We start from the raw sequence: 22,626 nt of genomic DNA, 5'->3' as shown, positions 1-22,626 counted from the left end.
CAAGGATCTGACCGGTTCTGCTGGGAGGGCACCCGCCCACGCACCCACACTCCAGGCGGCCTCGGGCTCTGGGGTTGCCATAGGAGTGCAAAACTCCCCCAAGTGCAAGAGACAGAGAAATGGGGACGGGTGGGGGAGGGGAGACGCACACCCCAAACAGGGATACCAGTCTGTAGTTCCTATCACAGTAGGTCCTTAAGGACATGGCGTCCTCTCATGTCCCCTGAGAGCTGATAGGGGTAGAAGTAAGGACGTGGGAAGGGGCAGCTGAAACCAGAACAGCTCTTAAGGATTAAGGGTTGATACAGTCCAAACGTGTGGCTCACAAATTGGAGGGATCCAGGTCGCCTAGAGGTCGTACCCACAGGCCTCCCACATCGAAGGGGAAACTTTAGTCCCTTATGGCGGATAAGAGTGGGAAACCTTTGCCTGGGTCTAGGGCAGGAAGCGGGTGGGGAGGGGAGACCCAAAGGACCCCCTCTGGCTCTTCTATCCGCAAAAGCGCACACCTTCCGCCCCCAAAGAACAAAACCCGGATTATAAATAATTTCATTTTTTATTCTCTGTACAAAACTTCTCACCTATGAAAATAAAGTTTGCAAAAGGCAAAGTAACACTTGAGCCTCAGAGGCCAGGAGGCTGGTGCGCCTGATCTACACTATGTACAAGTCTCTCCAGAAGGGAGAGAGGCGCCTTGGAGTAGGGCCCCCTTGCTGGCTGGGAAAGCCAAGTCAGCCCCCCTCAGCTCAGTGAAATGTACCCCTCTCTGAGACAGAAGGGGGGAAAAGCCACCGGGTGCCTACAGAGCCAGGAGGTGACATCGGCCGGCCAGGCCCCTGCAATCCCCCGATCGGCCACCAGAGGTCAGCACCATGCTGGCCGCCGCTCTTCCCTCTTCGGTTGGGGCGCAGTCGGGGTGGTGGGCTCGCGCCCCCTCCGGCCTCCCAGGTCAAGAGGCAGCAAAAGCACCTGAGTGCCTCCCATCTCCATCCCCCCCACCCCAGGAGACAGTGCCGTCCGTGGGTGGACCGTCTCTGTCGCTGCCTTTGGCCGTCGAGGCTGCGTCCCGGCACACAGGCCGAAGGATACCGGGGCGCTGGGGCCGCCGGCGAGGGGTCTAGCTGGAGGTGACGGTGGTCCCGCCGCCCAGGCGCATGAGCATTTGCTGGCAGTCGTGCAGCAGGCGGCGATCGCCGAGCTTCTCGAGCGTGCGCGCCGCCTCGGCCAGCATGCCCACGCGCTGCCCTGGAGCCGACAGGAAGCCGGGGGGCAGGTAGCAGGAGGCCAGTAACAAGGCCTCGGCGTGCTCCCTCCGCGTGGGCCGCGGTTCCAGCTCCGCCGCCGCGCCTGCGCACACCGCACGCGCGTCAGGGGCAGGGCCGTGCCGGGTGGGATCTCGGGGCCTGTCCGCGCCCCACTGGCCGCCCTCCCCGCGCGCCTCGAGGCGCACCGAGTGGAGCCTCAGACCCCTCCCCAGGGCCTGTCCCGTGCCACTGACTCAGAGAGGCGTGCACAGTCGTCCATCCCACGGAGGACGGTGGCCCCCGGTGCATTTGACAGGTAGGACATCGCCATCAGGCAAGCACCACTAAGTCCCTTGGTCTCTGCCTCTCTTACCTAGTCTCCCTCCGCATCCATCACACCCCTGGGCGGAGAGGGGAGGGGAGGCGGGGCCAGGACCCGCCCCCTACCAGGGCGGTGCCCCTCTCACCTTTGCCGCAGGGGCCCGTCCTCCTCCTCAGACTGCGGTCCAGGAGCTGGTGTGTCCGCGTGGGGCTGGCCCCTGCCATTAGCCGGGCCGTGGCCTCGTGTAGGAACACCTGGGCACGAGGAGGCCGGGGGAGTCGGGGTTCAGGCCAGGCCCCGGCTCTCCCCGCACCTGCTGCTTCGTGGCCCCGTGGGCACTCACCCTCCGCATGGCAGGCCGGAAGCTCTGCGCCAGGCGCCTCAGGCCGCTCAGGTCCCGCTGGAAGCCACGCAGTTCGAGGGCGGAGGCCTGAGCCCCAGTGCCGGGGCCCTGCGAGGCCTGGGTGGGCGCGGGCGGCTGCTGCCGCCGCCACAGGCTAGTTCGTGCCACAAGGAGCAAGTCACACAGGAGCAGCTGCATGGCCTGGGGGTGGTGGGCAGGGCAGGGGTCAGGGGGGCTCCGGCTCTCGGAGGGGAAGGGTGGGGGCCCGCGGTGCCAGGGGCCGGCTCCGGGCTGCACTGCCGAGGCACTGCACCCGCCTCACTCACGTGCAATGCAACAGCAATGCACCGCGGGGCCGCCCGCCTCTCCAGGCCCCCACACCTGCCGCCTGCCACAGGGGCAGCCTCCAAAGAGGGCTCTGCCAGACCACTCACCCTACCCCTCCTCCTGGGGGTGGGGAAACTGAGGGCGGGGGCGGAGGGGTGGCCACTTTCCCCTGGGCCCAAGCCTCAGCCAGAAAAGCAAGGCGAGCCGGGCCTCAAGTCCTGTACTGTCAGGCTAACCCCACAGTCTTCTGCAACCCAAGGAAGAACGTCCGGGGAGTGGAAAGGCGGCGACCGCCCCCCAGACCTGCGAGGCCCCCGGCACCAACCCTCACCTTGTCAATGGAGCCGCCAGCTGGTGTGGTGGCCAGGCTGTCCTGCAGGTACCCGCTGGCCTTCTCACAGATGGCCAGGCTGGCCGGACCAGACTCTGCCTTCCTGCGGCCCAGGACGGCCCGGGCAGCCTTGAAGGAGTGCAGAGCCGCCCTGGGCAGGGGTCTCCTGTTGGGGCCAGGGCAGAGGACTGATGGTCAGACCGGGCCCGGGCCCTCACTAAGCTCCCCACTGCCCTGGTTGTGGCTTCACGGGGAAGAAAAGGCGGTGACCCCAACGGCCCGGAACAAAGGCTGGGGGGAGCAGCACTGTGCTGGGGGGCGCCGGGAGATTCCGGCCGGGACTCACTCGGACTCCTGCAGGGCGCGGGGCAGGTGTTCCACCAGCGGGTACAGCCGCTCGGCCGCCTCCTCGTCGCGCCGCAGCCAGTGGGTCACCACGGCCGTCAGTGAGGCCCACCACTTGGCCACGGGGTCTGTGCCTGTAGGGAGCAGGGGTGTGGGTGGGGAGGCTCCCCGCAACTCAGCCACACTGTACCTGAAGCTGAGCTGGGAGTCACAGGGCAGGGGCCTGGGGGCTCACCGGTGGCGGTGGCCATGCTGGAGCCGATGGAGAAGCTGCAGGCTGGGGCCTCGGCAGCATCAGAACAGCTGTTCAGCAGCTGCAGGTACCCAAGGGCGTCTGAGAATTCCCTGCATCAGAAGAGAGGACTGGCAGTCAGCGCAGGTGGCAGGGGGCCCGGGCAGGCCCCAGCCCTCCTCACCTCCCACCCGAGCACAGCCTGATGTGCTAGCTGTACCGTGCGGCCATCTCTTCCTGCCAAGCCGGGGCGGAAGCGGACCCGGGGAGGAACTGAGATGCGCCTGGGGCCACCCAGCGGGTGGACAGCAGCCCGGCTCTGGCCACCCACACGGGGCCCTGGACGTAGCCACTCCCAGACTTCACCGTGGAGGGCGCCTGCCTGCAGGGGAGCGTAGGGCCCCTCACCTGTCCCCATCAGCTGATCCAGGGCTGGGACTGGGTTGAGCCACACAATTCAGTGCTCGCTCCAAGAGGTGTTCGCGGAAGAGCTGAGTCACCTGGGCCAAGGGGTCCACTGCAGGGAGGAGTGGGTGAGCGGGGTGGGAGGAAGGGCCCCCACATCCACCTCTCCCCACCAAGTGCTCTTTCCTGGTCATGCAGGTGGGACAGATAAATGCTCCCACCCCTGTCCTTGGATAGGATGACCCACCTTGGCCAGTGTAGTCTACTTAATAACGTGCCTCTGTCAGCCTGTCCCCTTCCATCTGATCTCCTTACTGCACAATGAATGGTCTTGCTTGGGATCACCTCCCAAATCAACCACCTGCCCCCAAATCTGTCTCCCTTTTTGCTTCTGAGGAGCCCCCACTGAGACAGAGCCAGTCTTCCCGTTCCTGCAGCCTCCACAGCAACGACACACAGGGGGCGTCATGGGCACGGGGGACAAAGGAAGAGGTGGGAGGACAGGGGATGGGCACAGGAGTGAGAGAGCACCTGGGTTGCCGGCCAAGCTGTACAGACTCTCCCTCGGGGCACTGCACACGGCCCAGTCCCCATCCACGAAGAAACGGTGGCCCACAGGGTGGCACAGCCACTGCATGGCAAGAGGCACCGAGCCACTCTGGGCCAGGCAGGCCTGGCGGGCACTACTCAGGAAGAAGCGCTGTAGGGGAGGGGAGCTGGGCTGTCACACTGGACCCAGACAGGGACTCAAAACCAGACCTTGGCCCGAGACCCGAGCTAGGCCCGGGAGCCCACCCGTGACCAACTGCCTCCTCCAGTGCAGCCCCTGGTCAGAGCTGCAGGGACACGCCCCCAGCCCTGTCCCCACCAGCCCGCCACCCACTCACTGTCAGAAAATGCAAGGCCCTCGGGAGACTGGTCTTGACCCTCAGCGCGACGGCCACATAGATCTCAGCCAGTGTGGCCAGGGATACGGCATCCCCCGCGCATTCCGCCAGGTTCAGGGCACTCAGTGCCAGGTTGACGGCAGCCAGGTGCCCGCCCGTGTACTTCCCTGAAAAATGAGCAGGACGTGAGGCCGGGGTGTGGGGCAGGGGCGGCAGGAGCCCCTCAGGCCCGGCTCCCCACCCTTCATACCCATGGTGTGCAGCTGGTGCAGCTTGTGGAAGGCGAGCGCTGCGTCTCGGGCGCTGGTGCGGGCATCCGCCTGCAGGGCGCAGTCCCTCTGCAGGCCCCCTGCCCGGCCTGCCAGCCAACGGCCCACCCACAGCCGTTGCAGCAGGTGGCGGATGAGGTTCCAGAGCAGGCTACAGGCCAGGTCCAGGTGGGAGGTGGGCAGTGGCCGGCCCAGCGCCCGCAGGGCCAGCCACAGCTGCTGGGCGGCCTGGGCAAAGTCCCCCTGGGGATGAGGGTTTGCCAGGTAAGGAAAAGGGTGTCAGGGAATCTGAGCACGCGATACCCCTCCTGCTCTGAAGATCCTTCCACCTTGGGCTGTGCACCATGACCCTAGTGTCCCCCACTCAATGGGAGTCTGAAGGCTAGACAGGAGTGGGGAAGACAGGGCCCGATTCACCATGACAGGGAAGGGACGGGGAGTGGCACCCAGCACTTTCCCGGGGGCTGCCCCAGTCCCGGCCCCGCCCAGTCCCCACAACCCCACCTCCAGGATCTGACCCCTTACCCGGGCCAGATCCAGGTCAGCCTGCTTGCGATGCCTCCAGAAGTGCACGGCGGGGCCTGAGTGGGGCCGTGTGACCGGCTCGCCGTAGACAAAGAGGAGCGCCAAGAAGACCAGCACCAGCAACCCATTGGTCAGCCAGACCAGTGGGGGCAGCAGCCAGGGGGCCCAGCCAGGGCCATCTGGGGGCAGACAGAAGGATGGGGGACACAGCTCCCTGGAAACCCAGAGCCCCAGCTCCACGGGCCTAGGGTCCCCCCGAGTATCCCTTCCCACCTCTCACCCAAAGATACCCATGCTGGCCCGTCCTACCTCTGCCCTCAGTGCCCAGCACGCTGCGCCCAGGACGGTAGTAGGTGCTGCTGGCATCCGAGGGGGTGGGGAGACCCCGGCTGGCCAGCAGGGAGGCCAAGGGGTTACAGGAGAGACAGAGGAAGACGAGTGTGCACAAGGCCAGGCGGGAACGGTCCAGCATGCCCCGGCCGTGAGGGGACAGCAGCTGCTCCGGCTTCACCTGGGGGGTGGTGGGCAGGTCAGGGAGGGCAGAGTGGGAGTGGCCCAGAGAGGATGGAACAAGGAAGAAGGGCTCAGCACTCCACCCACACTCACTGTGGGACCTCACATGACTACAGGCCTCGGTTTTTCTGTCTATAAAATGGGAGGTGGGATATGTTAGGGGCCTCTTCCTGACCTAGTCTTAGGGCTCAGATGTTATCACGGGGAGACAGGCGGGGGGCGGGGGGCGGGGGGCGGGGGGGGGGGGGAACGGCAGGACCCTACCTGGCTGTCCTCAAAGACTGGGCTGTCGGGCTCTGAGTCACTGCCACTGCCACCACTGCCACTACTCCTGCCGCCAAGGGACAAGGGGCTGCTCTGAGAGGGCGAGCCGGCGTCGGAGGGTGGCGGGCTCAGCGTGTCCACCACCTCGGGCTTCATGCCCTCCATGGGCACGTCTGTGTTTCCTCCACTGCCACAGGCTGATATCAGGTCCTTCAGAGATTCTGTGGGCCAGAAAGGAGCAGGGCTGGGGGTGAAGGCTAGGATACCCACTCCAAGTCAGCTTAGGGCCCTGTGAAGAGGAGAACTAGGAGGTTGCCCAGCTCTTGAAGGTCAAGTTGGGGCCAAAGGAGGGGCTAAGGGCCCTTATAGGGTTAGAGCTTAAGGGGCAGGCAGGGGCGGGGGAGGTGGGCAGAGCCAAGGGAAGGGTGAGGCCAGGACTCACTGCTTTTGTGGGCAGCCGTGCGGAGACTCAGGTTCTCCTGCTTGAGCTTCTGGTTGCTCTGTTGCAGGAAGCGGATATAATCGATAGCCTTGCGCAAGACAGCAGACTTATTCAGCTGCAGGTGGTAGGAGAGAGACAGCACAGGGAGCCGGTCAGGCCTGGCAAGTAGGCACCTAAGCGAGGTGGGTGACGCTGCTTTACGACACCGCCGCCTCAGGCCCTTTGCATTTGCTATGTCTTCTACACGGAATGCTCTTCCCCCAGGAGAACCTAACTCCCCGGATGGGCATCAAGATTAATACGTAAAATGCACACAACAGTGTCTGGCTAACTGCTATTATTATTACCGTTTTCATGCCTCACTCCCTCACTTCCTTCAGGTCTTTGCTTATGTAATGTCACCTTTGCGAGGTGGTTTAGATGTGCAACTCTCACCATCCCTCTTCCTGCTTTATTTTCCTCCACAGTACTTACCCCCATATGGCGTGCTCTAACGCTTACTTATTTATCCTGTTTCTTGTCACCCCCCGTCCCCCCTAGAACGTCTGTTCCTAGAGAGCAGGGTTTTTGTCTGTCTGTTCGCTGCTGTATCCCCAGTACCTAAATTAGCCCCCGGCACACAGGGGAGCCTCCCTCCATGAAGTGCAGCTGAATCACTGGCCCTGGCCAGGCCCAAGGAGGCTAAAGCCCACGGCCCAGGCTCAGTCTCAATCCTTCTTTTTCCTTCCGGTCACCTCCTTCCCCAGGGTCACCCCAGAGAGCGCCTCTGAAAACTGCTGCCCGTACCTTCGCCTCAGTGCCTACCACCAGGTCCTTGAGCTCGACGATTTTGTCGTTGATGGAGGAGCGGTAGCGTTTCTCAATCGCGTTGTGGGCTGTGCGCTTCTCGCCACGGCTCTGGGCCGAGCCCAGGGCCTTGCCGCCGGCTGCCAGCCGGTTGATGGGCAGCTTCTCGGCGTCCACTACCAGCGGCACTGTGGCCAGGATGGTTCCTCCGCTCACCAGGGTCTAAAGGGGCCGGTACAGGTCACGAGCCGGGCATGCACATGCGCAGACCCCTTGACCTCCTGCCCCACCCATGCCACCGACCTGCAAGGGCCCTGTCTGTACAGCCGTGCCAGGGGCCAGGGAGCTGATACCCGCCGTCTTCACGGTGGCCGCCACGTCTGTTTTCATGGTCGTCAGAAGCAGAGAGTCCGCCTTGATGAAGTGGGGCTGCAGCAGGACCTGGGAGAGGGGGACGCCTCAGCCAAGAGCTGGGAGTCTGAACCAGGGGCTGCCACCTCCCTGACACCCGGCCAGCCCTCCTCACCGGGACCTGCTGGATCTGCGAGGTCACGGTGGTTGTTCCAGGGGCTGCTGTGGGGGTGGCCGTGGCTGTCAACAGCTGCTGGGGGGCCGCATTCTGAACCTGGGTGTACAAGGAGACGGGCGGGACCCCTGGCAGGGAAGCCAGTGGCAGGCCAGGCAGCGGCTGCGGGGTGTTCCCTGGAGGGGTCCCTGCAGAGATAAAGGCTGGGGCTGCGGGCACAGGCTGCCCTAACCCACTTTCAACCTACCTTTCAGGGCCCTATCACCCTACGGCCTTGGATGAGTCATCACCCCCCCGGGGCCTATTTCCTATGGGGACAACCCATGCCTAGAGCTCGAATGCAGATGTACAGGCTTTCCTGGAGGGCGTTTGTCTTTGGAAGGATGGCGTGGATGTGGACACCCCGGCAGAGTGGGAGGCAATGCTTCACCCCACAATAACAAGAACACAAGGACTGCTAGTACCGGGGTGTCTGAGGCACTAGAGCAGAGGCCCAATGTCTAAAGTCTGCCAATTCCTCTCCCGAGACCGCAGCAGACCTTCCTCTCTGTGCTCCTGCTGTCCCCGCCCCCCACGCCCCTCCCCCCCCTTACCTGTGGAGAAGCCTCCAGTGGGGCTGGGATAGCCCAACACAGGGGCAGAGCTGAACTGCGGTGGGACTGGGGCCGGAAAGCTCTGGGGCAAGAGGGACCCCGGCAGGGGCTGCGGGGTTGGGGGCTGCAGGATAGTCAGCGGCAATGGCTCCTCCTTGATACCAGGCCCAGGGGAGAAGGCAGGCACAGACGGGTACATCTTCAATGAGGTGGGTGCAGGCTGGGGAGGGGACAAGGGTGGAGGTGTCGCCTTGGGTCCCCCCAGGAAGCCTTCGAGTGGGGAGCTCATGGTGGCAGGAGATGGAGACAAGCTGCCCGGGGAGCTGGCATCAGGACTGGCAGGGTCTGTGCCCCCTGCCCCACCGCCAGCATAGGGTGGGTCGAACAGGCCCGGGAAGTCGCTGTCTTGGTTGTTGATGAGCTGAAGCATGTCTGGAGAAAGGAGAAGAGGCTGTGTGAGTGACAGCAGGGCAGGGGCTGGCCCCTGTACAGGGCATCATACACTCCCTGCCTCTTGTCCACACAGCTGTACGTGTGGAGCAATGATGCAGAAATAGAAAGCCACCCACATAAGCCCGTGCCCCCAGACACACAGCCATTGCTTGGGCACCTGTGACACCTGAAGCAATGCCTGGTGCTTCGTATGTATCCAACAGTCCTTGCAACAACCGGACAAGGTCACAGCCCTGCAGGGACCCGGTCCCACGAGGCCCATTCACTTGCCCCACACCTACGCTGAGGCAGAATTGGGGCTTAGGCCCAGGACTGCGGACGTCAGGGCTGCCATCACCAACCCATTCCTCTGTGGAACAGGCCGAGGCTTGGGGCTGAGCCAGCCGCTGGCCACGTGTGTGCCAACCAGTGTGTCCCTGCGTGTTCTGGGCGCAAGCCCAGACCGACCCTGCAGCCAAGCAGCCTCGAGACCAGGCCATTCAGTTTCCCCTCTATAAAAGCGAATGCTGTCTGTCCTGACTCCTTCCTCCTCGTACAGACTGGGACACACTCCCCGCCACTTGCCCCAGCCTCTCCCCCAGCTGGCGGGAGACTAGCTGCCTGGCTGTGCTGGCCCGGGGCCCTCTAACCCAGCAGGGGCAGCCACCCACTGGGCTAAAGTGCTCTGCAGGACCCACGAGCACAGCCCTGGGACCCCCGCGGGCGCCCGAGGTCCCCAGCCTGAGCTCCCGGCCCTGCTCGCCACTGTTGGCCTGGGCCAACAGCCTCCTCTCACGGGGCCTCAGTTTCCTCGTCTGTACAACAAGAAAAGATGAAGCCCTTCACGGCAGGGCTGCCCCAAGGTTTTGCGGGACAGGAAGCTGGCCCCCCGTGGGACTCACTGTTGCCTGCCTCCTTCCTACTGACAGGTGCCCAGGCAGGGAGGGGACCTCCTTATGGGCTGCAGCAGCATGAGACGGGGGTGCCGGGCTCAGTCTCCCTGGGTCCTCCAATGGAAACACCCCATGGGTCCGCGGGGCGGGGGGGGGGGGGGGGGGGGGTTGATGCAGGTGGGAAACGCATACAGCACTGTCACTTGCGGGGCTTTCCAGCCCTCACCCCAGCCCTCATGAGCCCCTCTGACAGATGGTGAAACCGAGGCCCTGAAAGAAAAACTGAATCCAGGTCTGGGATCCCAGATTTGACTCACGGGAGCGGGGTGGGGGGCGCTGGGAGATGGGACAGCAGGACTCCTCCCTGGAGGACTTGGGAAAGCCACCCTCTCACTCCAAACGCCTGGGTGGGGGTAAATAATGGGGGGGGTGGGGGTGGCCCACCAACTCCAGTGAGAGCCGGGAACTGGCACTCCGCCCCCTCAGGAACTGGCTCTTCCTATTGGGAGCTCCACAGCCACGGCATACACACGCCCCCCTCTGAGGGAACCAGGGGTAGTGACCCCGCAGCGGAGGTGGAGGCTCTGTGATAAAGGGGTGGGGGGGGTCCTCCAAAAAATACCTTCGAACGTGCAATCCATGGCTCCGCGGCCCGCGCCCGCCGCCCCTTCGGGGCGCCCCGGCGGCTGGCCTGCCGGTCTCCGCGCACCGCAGACCACCTGTCAGGGCTCCGCCGCGTTTTAAAGCCCGCCGAGCGCCCCGCCCCCCGCCTCGCCCCGCCCCCGCCGGCTCCGCCCCCCCCGGGGCCGCGGGCCGGGCATGGGGTGAGCGCGCGCGGCCAATCAGCGACCGCGCCACTGCCTCACTAGGGCCCCGCCCCTGCCCCCGCCCCACCCCCGACGGCGGCTAGGGCTCGGGTTTCACCCCGCGGCACTGAATGGGGCCGGGGTTACTCGCGGGCGCGGGCCCTTAACCCATTCGGCGCCGACACCCGCCGGGGTTACTGGCGGTCACCGGCCCCTTTAAGGCCCCAGCTCCGACCACATCGAAGCGCCGCGGAGTGGGCTCGGGACCGGGAGGCCCCCGGAAGGGATGCCCCAACACTCTTTGGAAATCGCTGACACTCTAGGCGGCTCCCCACCCCTAGGCCTCAGTTTGCTTCTCTAGACAATGGGATGATCACATCTCCTTGGGCCTCTAATGAGAAAAGTGAAGGAGAAAATGGGTGCTGCGCTCAGTACCAAGAAGCGCTGACGTAAGGCCAAGGGCCGCCTGGTCTTAGGTGCGGGGACCTTCCCTTCCTGGGCCATCCCCCAGCACATGGATGACTAATAACTGGCCACAGCCGGGAAACTGAGGCCCAGAGTGAGGAAGGAAGACCCTTATCCCAAACTACTCATTCAGGTAATACTGGAACCTGAGTCCTCTGTCTGTCTGCACAGATGTCCTTTTGCAGAGAAATCTGGGTTTGGGGTGGAGGGAAGGAGGTCAGCAAAGTCTGCCCTGGCCCCCAAGGTCTCACCCCCCCCCCTCCCCCCCCACTCAGCAATCGCCAGGTATAGCCTGACTCACTTATTCACTGCAGGGTCCTGGGAGCCCAAGAGGCAGCCTAATCCCTGGGACAGAAGGTAAAGAAGGCATGGGTGACAGGCTCTGGGGGTCTTTTGAGGACGTACCTAGGACTGCCTCCCCTTCTGAGTAAGGTCAAAGTTCGACACACATACAGATGAACAGAGCCTGGCAAGCTGCCCAGGTTGCCAGTTTGGGCTTTTGTGGCCAAACAGACCACCAGCAAGTCCTGCCCCAGCCTTCAACTGTAGCACGGGGGCTTGCCCCTCCTCTGTCTCTGTCTCCTGTGGCCTTGGAGGGTGGCTGAATCCTGGGCAGGCAGGCAGGCATGGCAGAGTGAGCAGCGTGTTCAGGCCTGGAGTCCCTCCTGCCCCCAGTCTCTCTCCCTCTCCACCAGCCTATAAACAAGGAAACTCAGCCCCATCTCCCTTACACACATCTACTTCCTGATCTTTCTAGATCTTTCCACGGCTTTGGAGGGGGTGCCAAGGATAAGGAAATTCTCTAGCACCTCCACCTCCCTCTCTCCTCAGCTTATGGGTGTTCACACCCTCTCTCACCCCCCCCCCAAAAACAAAACAAAGCATTGCTGCTGGAAAGACTGTGACCTCATCCAAAGCATTGCTGCTGGAAAGACTGAAGACAGGTTAGACACCAAGGCCTGAATTCAACGCACAAGTTTCAAAAGCAGACCCTCACGGCTCTGTTCTTCCTTACCACGTTCCCCAGTTTTTGAGCCCAGAATGTGGCAGGACCGACAAGTAAATACTGGCCTGAAACTTTTCAGGGCAGGGCCAGGGCCAGGGCCAGGGCCAGCCCTGAGGGTGTCAGGCCTGGGACACCCACTTCCTGTCTCATCCTTCTCTTCCCTTCTCCACAGTTTCATGCCTTTTTGTTTTCCATTTCCCACATCTTTGTGTGCTGCCCCCATTCCATCCTGAGGAGGTAGGAGGGAGAATGGTCACCGAATGCCCCCCTGAGGGTAGCAGGAGTCAGGAAAGTCTCTTGAGAGGGGGCGCTGGCCATGGGGCAGAGGACACGGTCTAAACTAAGATGCAGCGGGAAAGAGGGCCTGCGTGTCACAAGGCATCTGGTGGCATATGAGGGGCCAGCCTTTCCCCGAACTCACGGCCTGAACAGCCCCCCATCTCACTCTCCCCTGGAGCTGAACGTGCCCGCCAATTCCAGCAGAAGCTGGGTGCCAGAGCTAAGAGGGGGGGTAAATTTGAGAGCAAGCCCTATAGCCTACATCTTCCCCATACGGCCAACGGGGCGGGCCTTCCCTCTGTGCCTCACCTGCCATGTAATCCCAGGCAGGTCACTCCCCTTCTCTGAGCCTCCACCCCTGGTCTCCAGAGGTGACAGGGGTGGGGTTCTAGAAGAGCAAGCATATTTACTGCAGCATTTACAAAAGCCAAATTATGGAAGCAGCCCAAGTGCTCATCAACAGCTGAAAGAAAAATGAATATATACAATGGAATATTACTCAGCCATCAAAAAGAATGAACTACTGCCATTTGCAACGACATGGATGGAGCTGGAGAGTGTGATGCTAAATGAAAGAAGTCAGTCTGAGAAAAACAAATACCATACGCTTTCACTCATATGTGGAATTTAAAAAACCAAAGAGAAAAAAGACAAAGCAAAAAAGAGACTCTTAACTACAGAGAACTAACTGGTGGTTACCAGAGGGGAGGAGGGTGGGGGTGGGGATGGATGAAGGACGTGGCAGGGATTAAGAGCACACTTATCATGATGAGCACTGAGTAATGTATAGAATTGCTGAATCACTATATGGTACACCTGAAATTAATATAACATTGTAGGTTCACTAAAAAAAATGAAAAAAAAAATAATAAGAGAGCAAGTGTATGAAACACCCAGCATTCAGCAAGATCTCAATAAACGTTAGTCCCTCTGCAGCAAATAAAATGGTCTAGAACTGTTAAGGCAGGTAGTGAGTTGCCCATTACTTGGAACATTCAAGTCAGAGCTCCGTGACCATTTAATGAAGATTGTTTTACGCAGAGTAAATTGGGCTGGGACTAGGGCGAGGCAAGAGAAGTGCCCAAGACAGCAGGCCCCAAAAAGCTGGCCATGGCTCCCAAGTGGTGGGCCCTTCTCCAGTGAGCTGAACACTAGGCTTCCGGCATAGAGAGAGACTCAGAAGGCCCGAAGGTCCATGTCCTTGAACACAAGGAAGAAAAGGAGGCATAGACTCTGAGCCTCAGTGGGCCCATCTCGCACCCGCTCCAATCTTTCACCTTCCTCACCTCCTCCCCAAGCCTGGATTCCTCCCTTTTCCTCTCCTTTCTCCAGTCCTGCCCTGATTGTAGCAGGGCCCAACAGGAAACCTGAGCCCCTCTCCCTCCCTGGTTCTACCTTGAAACCTCCTTTGGAAGGCAGATGTGGGGCAGCCTTTTATTCTCTGGCCTGTTTATTCTGTGAGGCCATGATGGAAATCTTGGGAGGACCCAATACCACCAACTGGCAGGAGCCCAGATCTGATCATCACAGAAGCCTCCAGCCCATCCAACCTTCGTGAGGCCTTGAACCCCAAACAAGCTCTGTGTGCAAGCCTCTTAAGATAGGGAGCTCACCACCTCCCTCACATGGCCTGGTCCGTGAAGCCCAGAGTCGTCTCTCTGACGATATCTACTGCCTTTTCTTAAGTGTCTACTGTGTGTCGGGCCTTTGCCAGGACTGAGGGTACAGGGACAAAGCATAAAGGCCTTCCCTCGTGGAACTTATGTTCCAGTGACCGACAGTCTGCAAATACATGGAGGAATTGTGGGTACAGATGGTGACGGGCACCATGAAGAAACAGAGGCCACATAAAGACAGTGCGAGGGGCCGCTACACATGTGATCAGCAAGCCTCTCTGAGGAGGTAACATCTGAGTAGAGGCCTGAATGAAAGAGGCCAGGAGGGAGGAAGAACGTCCGGAGCAGAAGGAACAGCAAGTACAAAGGCCCTGAGGTAGACACAAGCTTGGTGTGATGATGCTGAGACAGCAAGGAGGCCAGAGCAAAGGGAGCAAAGAGGGGACAGAGTTCAGGGAGGCAGCCAGGAAGCTGAGATTCCAGGCTGTCTGTTGCCTGAGCCAAGGACACCAATTCTCCAGGAAATGGGCAGGAAAAGGATTTGCAAACTGTCCCGTGTAATGCAGATCACAAAGTTGCACAACTCTGAGGAACAGTGAAGGATATAAAGCCGCACCGTCACAGGAGAGGACATGGGACAGGGCTTATAGGACGCCCGCAGCATTCCACCTCTGCCTGCTTGAAGGGCACGAGGCGGGGATGGGACACTCGCCGAACATTCTGGGAAGCCAGGGCTACGCTCTGCCTGCCATTCATTCCTGCTGCTCCTACCAGTACCTCCTTGATCCTCCTGAGGATTCAGGTCAGCAGGTTTGCACGACCTCGGCTGGTCATGGATGCAACGGGGACAGACTGTCCTTTGTGCACTCAGGGCTGCCTGGGGGTGCAAATGTGTGCTGGCTCTTCCTGGAAGAGGATGGGCCCATGGCTGCAGCCCCAGCATACCTGGGCATGGGCCCTCGAGATGGACCAGGAAACTAAGGCTCAGAGAGAGGCCGTGTGTCCAAGTGGCTGCCTCTGCCAAGGAGAGAATCTGGGACTCAGACACAGGTCCACCAACCCCAGAGTCCACACTGGTCAGCTCCAGCCTGCCAGAGACAGGAGAGGGCCCTCGCTCCAGCCTGGCTCTGCCCCAACCTGCTGGCAGCACTTGTATCCGGTCAGGAGGTGTGTGTGGTGTGCAAGAACGGAAGAGGAGGCAGCACAAAGCTCAGTAAGGCTCAGCTCTGGCACTGCCCCTTCCCGGAGGCCTTCCTGACCACCATTAGTGGCTGGGCCTTGCCTGGGAGGGCCCGAACCCTGGCATCACTCAGCACAGGGCTGAGCACAGGGGGGACGAGAATCAGAGGTTTGTACAGCCAGCCAGCCACCGTCCCGCTGCCGGTCTCCGGCCACAGGGCTCTCTCCCTGCCTCACTTGCCCCGTCTGCTTTCCGAACACGCCATGCTATTCGGGGCTACCATGCATTAGCCCAGGCTGTTCCCTCTGCCAGGAATGCCCTTCCCGGTAGCCTTTGTCTACCTAGCAAACTACTGCTCCTCTTTCAAAACGCGATCTGATGTCACCTTCTCAGATTCTTCCCTCCTCTGTGTCACTCCACACGCTAGTTCCCAACTGCACACACCAAACAACCCTGAACATGACCCGGAAGATGGCCACTATACCAGGTGCAAGGAAGCACCAATTCAGACATCTTGTCATAGGTGAATGCTTGGGGCACCTACTCCTCATTTTGGCAGCTGAAAACCAACCCAGGGCCCGAGACAGTGGCAGTTTGAGGGCAGTCCCCTACCGCTAAGCAGCTGTCCCCTGTCTAAATAGTAGTGCCGTACATCTATTTCCCCCTTTTGGGTTGTTTCCCTGCAGCCTGTTTTCAACCTGAAGAGGATGTATTGGTTCGAAGGCCACGTGCTGCTGTTTTGTTTAATGTGTATTTAGTTTTGAGACAGAGAGAGAGAGAGAGAGAGAGAGAGAGAGAGAGAATCCCAAGCAGGCTCAGGGCTGTCAGCACAGAGCCTGACATAGGGCTCATTTTCACAAGCTGTGAGATCACGACCCGAGCCAAAATCAAGAGTCAGACATTTAACTGACTGAGCCACCCAGGCGCCCCTAGTGTCTTTATCTTTAATGGTAGCTGAGGACTGGGTGTTGCTCCCCTGGGGATCGGGCAGGGGGAGAGGTGAGAGGCTCCCCACTTTACCCAGCCCCACCTTGTCTCCCAAGCAGAGAGCCAGAATCAAAAATGGTGGGTGCTCAGAACTTGGAACCACAGCCCATAGAAACTTCCAACATAGGATCCTTGGATAATAAGCTAAACATATTAGGTGCCGGGTCCTGGCTAAGTGCTCTAAAGGATGAAAATTGGTTGAGGGCCTACTATGTGTCCTGTGCTACGTAAGCCCTTGATCTAAATGAGCTCATTTAGAGGCTGAGCTCTAAATGGGCTGAGCTCTAACGGGCTGATTGCCCACAACTCCAAGAAAAGGTTTCTGTTTGTTTGTTTGTTTGTTTGTTTGTTCGTTTAGACAGAGAGATCACGTGAGAAGGGTACAGGGGCAAAGGAAGAGAGAAAGAATCTCAAGCAGGCTCCGTGCACAGTGAGGAGCCGGACCTGGGGCTCGATCCTACGACCCCTGGAATCATGACCTGAGCTGAAATCAATAGTCTGAGCCACCCAGGCACCCACAAGAAGATGCTTCTATCATTATTCTTAGTACACTGAGGAAAATCTGAAGGCCAGATAGGTTAAGCCACTTGTTCATGGTCACACAGCAGGGGTTGAATTTGAAGACCCCTGTGATCTGGTGGGAACACCAGAGCCCTAGGAGGGGTAGGCCTGGCATGTGACTGGGAGGGACAGGCTTGCTGGGAGAGAGCTGGAGCGTCACTCGGGCGGAGGGGGTGAGCTTGAGCAGGGTTCCAGGTGGGGGTGGGCCTTTCCAGGCCACAGACTCTCCCTGTGCCACCTCCCAAACTCAGCATGGGAACCACACACCTGGAGCCAGCCTCAAAGACCACCCCGCCCCTTTAGGGGCGCCTGGGTGGCTCAGTCGGTTAAGCTTCTGACTTGGTTTCAGCTCAGGTCATGCATGATCTCATGGTTCATGAGTTCAAGCCCTGTGTCGGGCTCTGCGCTTGCAGGACGGAGCCTGCTTGGGATTCTCTTTCTACCTCTTTCTCTGTGCCTCCCCTGCTCGTGCATGTCTCTCTCTCTCTCTCTCTCTCTCTCTCTCTCCCTCCCTCCCTCCCTCCCTCCCTCCCTCCCCCTCTCTCAAAAAAATAAACATTAAAAAAATTTTTTTTGAAGATCCCCCCCTGTGGGAGCCCCAAATCTGTCTCTAAGGCTCTCCTGCCTCCCCTCACACAACCCCCTCTGTGTAGCCACATGGGACATAGGTGTCATACGAATGCCGTCCTGGTCGGGTCTGGGGATCAAAGGGCACATCCACAGGGCCGACGGCTGGCAAGAGACAAGGCCAGAAATACTTCCTCTGGCCAGTCAGTGCTGCCATTACCAACTGAGCTGCACCTGTTGTTCAGACAAAGTCCAGATCCCAGTCCTCCGCCTGGCGGTGACCCCTGCCTGGGGTTGACCAGGTCACTCAGGATGTTTGCGTCCACAGCGAAGTGAACATTGGACAGGAGGTAACCCCCAGACACCTCAACCTACTCCCAGCATGCCTCTGTCCATCCCCCCGAAGAGACAGGTCTGGTAAGCCCTGCAGGTCAGGAACGCCATGCTGGGACAAAGGAACCTTATCTTGGGGGCACTGGAGAGCCATCGCTGTTTGGGGACTGAGGAGTTGTATGCCCGGAGCTGAGAGCTGAACAGTAAGCAGTCTTACACTGTATTTCCTCTTGGTGGGACTGGGGGAAGAACTGGGTGTGAGATAACATGGGGAGAGGTGGGGAGGGGGGTGGCAGAATGGCCCCCAATGTGTGTTCTCTCCACCAGGACTGCCCTGGAGCCAGAAAACAGCCAGACAGGCCTGGGCTGAGACCTAGAAAGAAGGCAGGCCCTCCTGTGGTTTATTCAGGTACCTTGACGGACCCCAGGGCCGGGAGAGCGCCAGAAAACACTGCCAGTGCTGAGCTGGGGCGGGGAGGGGTGAGATCCAGGAAGGCCACCCTGTCTGGGAGGACTGCCGGGGTATGAAAAAGAGTGAAGGTGGGGATACCCGGGCAGAGGGGAGAATGAACTGTGCCACCAAAGGCTTCAAATAAACCAACACCCCCAGGGTGACTACTCAGCCCGGCCCCTGCCGGAATCTCACGGCCACTTGCCTCTCCGGCATTTAAAAGCATGTACAAGATCTGAGAAATTAATCAGAGAAGTGAAACCTGCCGGGGGCTTAACACTAATCCCAAACATGGCACAGGACTGCTCTCCCGTTGCCTCCACCCACTGCCACAAGGACCCCCAAAGCACAGAGCCAGAACAGGAGGCCCTGGGAGGAGACGGAGCTCGCCGGAGGTTGGGGTGTACCGGGCCCAGGCAATGCCTTCACCCACAGAACTAAGGGCTCATGCTGGCAGCTCCGCCCCCAAACCCGTCATAGGACAGAGGGTTTGGCAAAGCCGGGCATCAGGGCTGGGTGGAGCTCAAGGCCTTTGGCTCCTTGCCTGGTGACAGTCCTCGTCTCATGACTCAAGGCTGCTCTGGGCTGGGAGAGGGAGGTGATAGCGTGGCCTCTGACCCTTCTTTGACCTACTCCCGGGCCCCCAGCATAGCCCCACATGGAGCAGCCTCCAGGACTCCCTGTTCTATTGCTTCCCACTCCCACCCCCACTCTTAGGAGTACAGCAGTTAAGAGCATGGCCTCTGGAGTCCACAGCCTGAGTTTGAATCCTGGTTCTGCCAGGTTCTGGCTATGTGACCTCAGGCAAGTCACTTAACCTCTCTGTGTGCCTCAAGGCACTCACTCATCTGTAAGATGAAGATCTGAAGTCTACCCCACTCAGGGTTGTCAGGGGGACCCAATGGTCAGCTAGGTGCCGGGATACAGTAAGTGTTCAGTTAGTGTTGTGATTCCCCCACTCCAGCGGCCAGAGGAAGCTTCCGACATATAACCCAGGCATGGCAACGCCTTGCTCCAATCCCCTCCAGGGCTCCCCACTGCCTCCGAGATTCAGTCCGTCTACCCTTTCAGGCACTCGAGGCCTGCCTGGCCTACCTCTCAACCTTCTGTCATCTCAGGGGACCTGGAGACCGTACCTTTCCCACACCCAAGTCACATCTCTCTAGACCCTGAATCTGCCTCTCTCCAAGGACAGGGTAAAAGCCTCACAAGTAGGCCTGGTCTCTGACTATAAATTCCCCTCCCAGAACGTCTGCCTACAGAACTAAAGGAGGATCCATCCAAGCAAAGACTGGCCTGGGGTGTCCCCTGCAGTACAGTTTATAAGAACAGAACAACCGGGATGTCCATCAATGAGGGACCCAGTAGATAAACCAAGGAACTTGACTGCTGCCTGGCTTGTAGATACAGGAACAAAGCAAGTTACAACCTGCTGTGAGCTAATGGACCCTATTCTCTATAAAAGTATACATTAGCGGTTGCCTGGGCTGGGTGTGGAAGGCTGGGTGTGGACCAGGGAGCAGTTGTAAATAGAGGGGATGAAAATGTTCCACAACTAACTGGTGATGGTCAACACAACTTGGTCAACGTAAAAACTTATTGTACACTTAAAATGGGTAAATCTTACGACAGGTAAATTGTACCTCAATGATGTTTTCAAAAAATAGATCACAAGGGGCGCCTGGGTGGCGCAGCCGGTTAAGCGTCCGACTTCAGCCAGGTCACGATCTCGCGGTCCGCGAGTTCGAGCCCCGCGTCGGGCTCTGGGCTGATGGCTCAGAGCCTGGAGCCTGTTTCCGATTCTGTGTCTCCCTCTCTCTCTGCCCCTCCCCTGTTCATGCTCTGTCTCTCTCTGTCCCGAAAATAAATAAACGTTTAAAAAAAAAAAAAATTAAAAAAAAAAAAATAGATCACAAGTGTAGAGCCATTCAAAAACAAATATATATATATATATATATATATATTATATATATATATATAAATATATATATATAGATGGACATACACAGAAAATAATCCCCCACATAATTAACACAGCTTATCTCTGAGTGATGGGTTTAAGGAAGATTTTGGTTGTTTGTTTTTTTTTTTTTTTTTTGCTCACCTGCACTTTCTAATTTTTCTATAATGCAAAGAGATCCTCTGTGTAACTGGCGGGGGCGGGGGGCAGGGGGGGACAGAAAGTTTGGATAAAAGCTGAGAAATCTACTGTGGCAGACAAACGTCAAGCCCCAACCAGCAAGAGGCCCCAGTGTTTTCCCCTTCTCTCACAGAGTAGAGCTGATGCCTAATTGCCCCCAGCCCCCAGTGGCTGGGAGGGCCTGGCCTTTGGGCCTCAGGACCTAATGCTTCTATGAGTCAATAAGAAAGGTCTATGCCAGACCTGTGTTCTGGATACACCTGCCCTGATTCCATTCTCCCAACTCCCCTAGGAAGGGAAGCATTTGTATCCAGAGTGGGAAACTGAGGCACAGAGGTTGAGAGAGCTTGGGCAGGACGTCAAAGTAAGTGAGTAGTGTCCGGATTCAAGTCCTGCTTTGGAAAAGCCCCACAATCAGGGTGTCTCCTCCCAGACCCTCCCCTGGCCTGGCCCGTGGGGAAGGGGAGCTGATAAGACCCCAGGCTGACAGCCAGCTGAGCTACCATGCAAGGCTTCAGTAAGACAGGAGTGGGTGACTTAGATGTGCCTGTTTTGGTAACCCCAGGTGCCACGGGCTCCACGGACATGTCTGTCTAGGTTGTGGAAGGTTTGAGTCCTGTGCTCTTGGCCTCAGGTTCCCCATCGACCAACCGCAATTTAGCCGGTGTTGCTGAAACTGCGAAGCGACCACGGAGGGCAGTCTGCTGGGGACTGTGGTTTGCCCTATCTACAAAGTGGGGCCACAGCCTCCCAAATGGTACCTGCCGCACTGTCCCCAAACCCCTCCTCTGTCAAGCAAACAATGATGCTTTCAAAGATGTGAGTAAACCTCAGTCCTAGTCCGCCCTCCAGCCCACAGGGGATCCTCTTTTTATCAACCGTCCCAACCTCACCTCCAGTGCATTCCTCTTAACTCCTCAAACTCGGGGCCTTCGCCCTTGCCACGCCCTCGGCTGGGAAAACATCCTTTCCAGGAGGGCCCGGGGCTGACTCTCAGTCTCAGCTCAAAAGTCTGCTCAATGAGGTCTCACCCCACCCCTGCTCCACCCCAGCTTGCAACTAAATATCCGTTTGCGGTTTTTCTGGTGGATTTACGTGCTCCCAAGAAAAGGAGGATCCCAGGCCGGCCTGGGAATCCCCCCTCCGCACAATGCCTAGGAAACGGCCTGGCATTCAGTAAATGTTGAATGAATTTTTGCAGAAGCGATGCCCGTCTAGGACCAGGGGAACCGGACGGGGGCGGGGTGGAGGGGAGAGGGAGGAGAGACAGGAGGAAGCGCCGCGCGCATGCGCGTGAGCTCTGAGCCGAGCTGAACTCTCAGGCCGGAGGGAATGACCGCGAGTAACCCTGAGCTGACGTCAAGGCTGGAGCAGGGGCGGGGCCTCGGCGACGCCCAGGTCTCAAGCTCCCGCCTCGGCCGACACTGGGCTGAGGACTCACGGGCTGCGCGGCGCGGGGCCCGGGACGCTCAGAGGCGCACGTGCCCGGCCCTGAGCCTCCAAGAGACCCGGCGAGGCGTGGCCCGAGACGCCAGGGCGGGCACAGGGACGCTCAGAGCGGTCTGGACAAGGAGGCCCACAGCGCGCGGCCCAGAGACGCGGGGAAGCCCCGCGCAAGCAGTACAGAGCCGGCGCCCCGCGCCGGCCGGGGAGACAAAGGCCGGTCGCCGCCTGAGCTCCCGGCTCCCGCGGAGCCCAAGCGGCCCTTGACGTACCTTCGATGTCGGTCAGCAGCGCCGCGTCCAGCTCGCACGGCTCGGCCAGCGCCTGCTCCAAGGCCGCTTCGCTGAAGGGCGGCTCGTCCATGGCGCAGTTGCCTCCTCCGGGCGGCCCGCCGGGCCCGCCGCCGCGTACGGACTTTCGCAGCGAGTGTCGCGTCCGCCGGCCCCGACCCGCTGCCGCCGCCGCGTGCGTTCGCGTCCTGTCCTGGCCCCGGTGGCGGCCGGGCGCCGGCGAAAAGTTCCTCGGAAACTGGGTTCCCCCGCTGTGGCTCCGCAGGGAGGGCGGGGCGGAGGCGGGGCCCTGTCGGGAGGCCCCGCCCTCCAGGGTAGCCGGCCCCACCCTACCTGGAGAGAGCCGGGACCAGGCTACCGGGTCAGCCTCGAAAACCTACCTCCAACCGGCCCCTCCATCAGTGTGCCCTCCAGTCATTCATTTTATCCAGCCTCTGGCCCGCTGCTGCAGGGACGCTCGGGCAGGCAATGGGCCCTCCCTGGGCCTCAGTTTCTCCAACACCAAGCAAGGGGTCTGGGTGGAAACTCCAGGATAGGGCCTGTCCCAAATGTCTCTTGACTTGGGGCTGGTGAGCTGTGGGGTCTGGACAAGTCTCACTTCCTAGATTTGGCTCTTTAGAACAAGACAGATCTGTCCAAGATAGAGCGAGCTGTAAAGACCTGCTGTGAGCTCTCCTGCCAACTCTGTGCTTTAGTTTCATCAGCTGGAACTGGAGCTTGGTGCTGCTTCTCCATAGGCTGGTTGGGATGTTAGTGATTACATGGGGGGGGGGGGGGGCAGGGTGCTGGGCCTGTGAGATCAGTCTGCAACCCCCACCCCCAG

General features: G+C 59.8%; 1 protein-coding gene across 2 annotated transcripts; it reads right to left on the bottom strand.

Annotated features, from left to right (window-relative positions):
- Positions 1-537: 537 nt before the first annotated feature.
- On the bottom strand, positions 538-22,055 carry SREBF1 (sterol regulatory element binding transcription factor 1). Of its 2 annotated transcripts, none has more exons than XM_030297031.1 (19): positions 21,786-22,055; positions 8,355-8,786; positions 7,762-7,949; positions 7,539-7,676; positions 7,236-7,457; positions 6,450-6,564; positions 6,008-6,228; positions 5,540-5,741; positions 5,231-5,409; positions 4,687-4,948; positions 4,437-4,603; positions 4,081-4,249; positions 3,553-3,661; positions 3,148-3,257; positions 2,914-3,046; positions 2,568-2,733; positions 1,910-2,110; positions 1,712-1,820; positions 538-1,347 (listed from the first exon to the last, which is right to left on the bottom strand). In XM_030297031.1, exons 1-19 carry the CDS (start codon positions 21,874-21,876, stop codon positions 1,118-1,120), a joined length of 3,444 nt encoding a protein of 1,147 aa, XP_030152891.1. In that variant the 5' UTR covers positions 21,877-22,055; the 3' UTR covers positions 538-1,117. The 2 variants fall into 2 exon arrangements, with proteins under 2 accessions (XP_030152891.1, XP_030152892.1); XM_030297032.1 differs by having other exon boundaries at positions 7,254-7,457.
- Between the last annotated feature and the right edge of the window lie 571 nt (positions 22,056-22,626).

The sequence above is a fragment of the Lynx canadensis genome, chromosome E1 (genome assembly GCF_007474595.2).
Source record: "Lynx canadensis isolate LIC74 chromosome E1, mLynCan4.pri.v2, whole genome shotgun sequence".
Classification (NCBI taxonomy): domain Eukaryota; kingdom Metazoa; phylum Chordata; class Mammalia; order Carnivora; family Felidae; genus Lynx; species Lynx canadensis.
The sequence above is the reverse complement of the archived record's forward strand: the minus strand, read 5'-3'. Positions and strand labels throughout refer to the sequence as shown.